The sequence below is a fragment of the Eucalyptus grandis genome, chromosome 2 (assembly GCF_016545825.1).
Source record: "Eucalyptus grandis isolate ANBG69807.140 chromosome 2, ASM1654582v1, whole genome shotgun sequence".
In the NCBI taxonomy this organism is placed as follows: Eukaryota; Viridiplantae; Streptophyta; class Magnoliopsida; order Myrtales; family Myrtaceae; genus Eucalyptus; species Eucalyptus grandis.
Genome location: NC_052613.1, coordinates 526,080 through 529,457, shown reverse-complemented (window position 1 = coordinate 529,457; position 3,378 = coordinate 526,080). Strand labels below are relative to the sequence as shown.

The window sequence follows — 3,378 nt, the reverse complement described above, 5'->3', positions numbered from 1 at the left end:
CCCTAAATGATTGAAGTAGATTGGAGATCAATAGTTGCCTTGTAGATCGGCAACTTAGTTCATGATTAATAACAATGCAATCGACGACTCTTTTGCAAAATCAACGTCTTCTAGGAATGCTCCGACATCATACCGAACTGCATTTTTGTTTCAAGTCGGTCCACGGTTCTGATATCATGAAAATACGAACCAAACCATTAACATCCACAATCTAATAATCCTTATTCTCCATTAATTTATGTCTGTCCCGTCTTTCTCACTAGTTATGTTATTGCGTAGATATACATATACCGAAGGGATGAGGGGAAGATATGAGAAGGCTTTTATAATCTTTCCATTGAATCAATTAAGCCTGCAAAACTACAAAAACGATAAGCATTCGCCCCGCCACCGCCCCTATCTTATGTAGTATTCTCCAACTCCTTTCGTCGCAACAACTCAGCAGCTTCCCAGTACCTTCCTTTTTTTGACCACGACCTTCAGCCCCCCCGCCATGTGGGCGGTCAACAGTGGCACGAAAACCGGCCGGTTCTCGAGTACCGGTCTGATCTCGAACCTCTGCAAGATCGACGCCACGACGTATTTCATCTGGATGAAGGCCATCTCCTTCCCGAGGCACACCCTCGGACCGGCCTGAAACACCGGGTATTTGTATGGACTCACCGCTCTCAACTCCCCCTCGGCGCCACCATCCATTCCCGGTTCCACCAGCCACCGGTCCGGTTTGAACTCGAGCCTGTCTTCCCCCCACAGTTCCTTCATCCTTCCCATCCCGTAGGGAAAGTATGTCACTCTATCGCCCTTCTTCACCAGGGTCCCGTCCGGCAACACGTCGTCCACTGCGGCATGCTTCGAGTCCCACGCAACTGGCGGGTACAGCCGCATCGATTCACAAAGGCATGCCTTCAGGAACCTCATCTCCTTCAAGGCTTTGAAATCTAAGCACTTGTTATAGCTCCGGTCAAGAATCGAGTCGACTTCGCTCACGATCGCTTCCTCAGCATTCGAGTTCTGAGCAAGCAGCCAGAAGAGCCACGTCATCGCCGCCGATGTGGTGTCTCTTCCGGCCATGACGAAGCTTATCGCCATGTCCCGCACCATCTCTTCACTGTGCCCGGCCGCAAGAAACCGGGACAAGAGGTCGCCGTCATATTTAATCTGCTGATCATCATTCTCTTGGAGCAGCTTCTTCTTCCTGCTCCGGATTATATCAAGTATATCATCATGCACGAGCTTCACAGCTTCGGCAAGCTTATTTTCGGACCCGATGTTCAACACCCTCTTGATCTTCCAGACCAGATAAACTGGGGAGGTGCCCCGCATTGCGCATATCCTTGACGCGTTTTCGAAGGCAGTCACTAGAGGAGGCAGCGGGCGCGAGAGGTCGAGGCAATCCGGGTCGGTGCCTAAAGAAACTTGGCACACGGTGTCGAAAGCGAACCTCCTGAGCAAGTCTTGAAGGTCCAAGGTTCGATCAGTATCGGCATAGTCTTGGAGAAGCGGCAAGAGCCGGTTCTCGACCTCAGCTTCAAGCGTCCGCACGACGAAGTCCCTCAATGAATGGGTGCTGAACTCGTGGCTGGCGAGCTTGCGCTGGGTGCTCCAGAGAGGACCGTCGACGTTGAAGATGCCACAGCCGAGGAAGTCGCCGAGGATGCAGGTGAAGGGGACGCCCTTGGGGTAGTTGTGGAAGTTGTTCTTGAGGACGTGCTCGACGTTGTCAGGGTTGGCAGTGACGACGGTGCGGCACGCGCCGAGCCGGTGAATGACAATGGTCTGGGTAGGGGATTGGGAGAGGAGGTCGGTGTACCAGTCGAGAAGGCGGGAACGGTTCCGGTAGAAAGAGAGGAGACATCCTATGATGGGATGAGAAGGAGGGCCGTGGCTGATACGATGAGAAGCGTAGGATGGTGTTTTCTTGTTGATGCATTGGTGAATGAGGGAGAGGAAGGCGTGCAAGATCACAGAAAACCCTAAAAACAGGAAAACAGACATGGTGTGGGAGATTAAAGTTGATATGCAGGGTGAGACTCGGGAGAAGAAAAACCTAAGAGCTGGTGTATATATAGGCACCTACTTCTTCTCGTGGTTGAGTGATGCAAGGCGATGGAGATGCGTGTATATCTTCTATAGAGAGAGAAAGAGAGAGTTGAATGGCAGAATAGAGAGAAAGAGAGAGGACTAAAAAAGGAGGGTTAAAGTCATCATACTCAATTTCTACAAAGAAGTGATAATTATTGGTGAGATTATGGGGGGGTCAAACGATAGACGGCGATGTTGGGCGGACCTGGAGTGGCGTCCGCGGACAATGCGAGGCACGCTGCCAAGGTCTTTTGAGTTGATCAGCACACGAGCAATAAAAAGGAAGAAAGGAGAATTAAAACGTGAGGTTCACGTGGTTCTCGAGCTTCAAAAAGGACGGGACAGCCTGCGGAGTTGTAAGAAAGATGAATCGATTGCCACGCATGTTTTGCGGCGGTGAGTACAGTCCTAAATCACAGCGCTTGCCCAAGACAAAAGTAAAGAGGAAAACGTGGGGCCAGAAACATCTTTTGCAATTGCGCAGTTCCATTAAAGGTAGAGGCAATTATGGAGAAGATAGGCATTATATTTTCTCGGCAATCATGTTCGTGAGTATTCACATGTATCCATGAAATCAAAAACAACACAAAGGGTTCGAAACAATCAGGCCTGGTGAAACGCGACCACGCATATATCATCACATGCATATATGTGGTTGCGTCCTGATCTATATGTCTATTATCGGCAAGAAAAGGCTAACTGCACGCCTAGCCGACATACATAAACATATAGCTTTGTCTAGTAGAAAACAGCAAATTTATATATGATAGACAATGAGATCTTTATATAGGTGAGATTGTTTCATTGAAAAGTGTTGAGAAAATTTCTCTAAATGATTTTGAAGATCGATAAAATATTTTCATAAGTGTTTTTTCAAGTAAAAACTTTGATACGTATTATCAAACTTTACTCATTAGAGTCAAAGAATCAAACTCAGAAACTTATCAAGAAGTTTTGGTTGTCTATGATGAAGTCATGATAATCAAAGACGACAATATAATTTGTATGAGGACTGTTAAGACAATATACATCATCAGACATTATGGAAATATCTCAAATTTTCGCAATAAGTTTAGATTATGTGAAGTGCAATGGCTAGGAAAGTGGCCTGGATTTCTTTCTATACTTATTGATGTCCAAGAAGGATGAACATCCACATAATCTTTCTTTGTTGAAGATTCGTAATCCATGTGACAATCACTGGAGACGAGATATACTTTCCAAATGAAGTAATCAACTTATGGAAATTTTATCTCCGTTGTATGGGCAACATAATAAATGGAGACTCTATTCTTA

At 46.6% G+C, this 3,378-nt stretch overlaps 1 protein-coding gene across 1 annotated transcript; it reads right to left on the bottom strand.

Annotated features, from left to right (window-relative positions):
- Positions 1-230: 230 nt before the first annotated feature.
- LOC104434222 (cytochrome P450 94B3) lies at positions 231-2,078 on the bottom strand. The gene has a single exon (XM_010047195.3). The coding sequence runs from the start codon at positions 1,993-1,995 to the stop codon at positions 439-441; it is 1,557 nt and encodes a 518-aa protein (XP_010045497.2). The 5' UTR covers positions 1,996-2,078; the 3' UTR covers positions 231-438.
- Positions 2,079-3,378: the final 1,300 nt, after the last annotated feature.

What these genes read in the sequence shown, in the direction of transcription:
- LOC104434222 (XM_010047195.3), bottom strand. Translation starts at nt 1,995, where the DNA reads ATGTCTGTTTTCCTGTTTTTAGGGTTTTCTGTGATCTTGCACGCCTTC.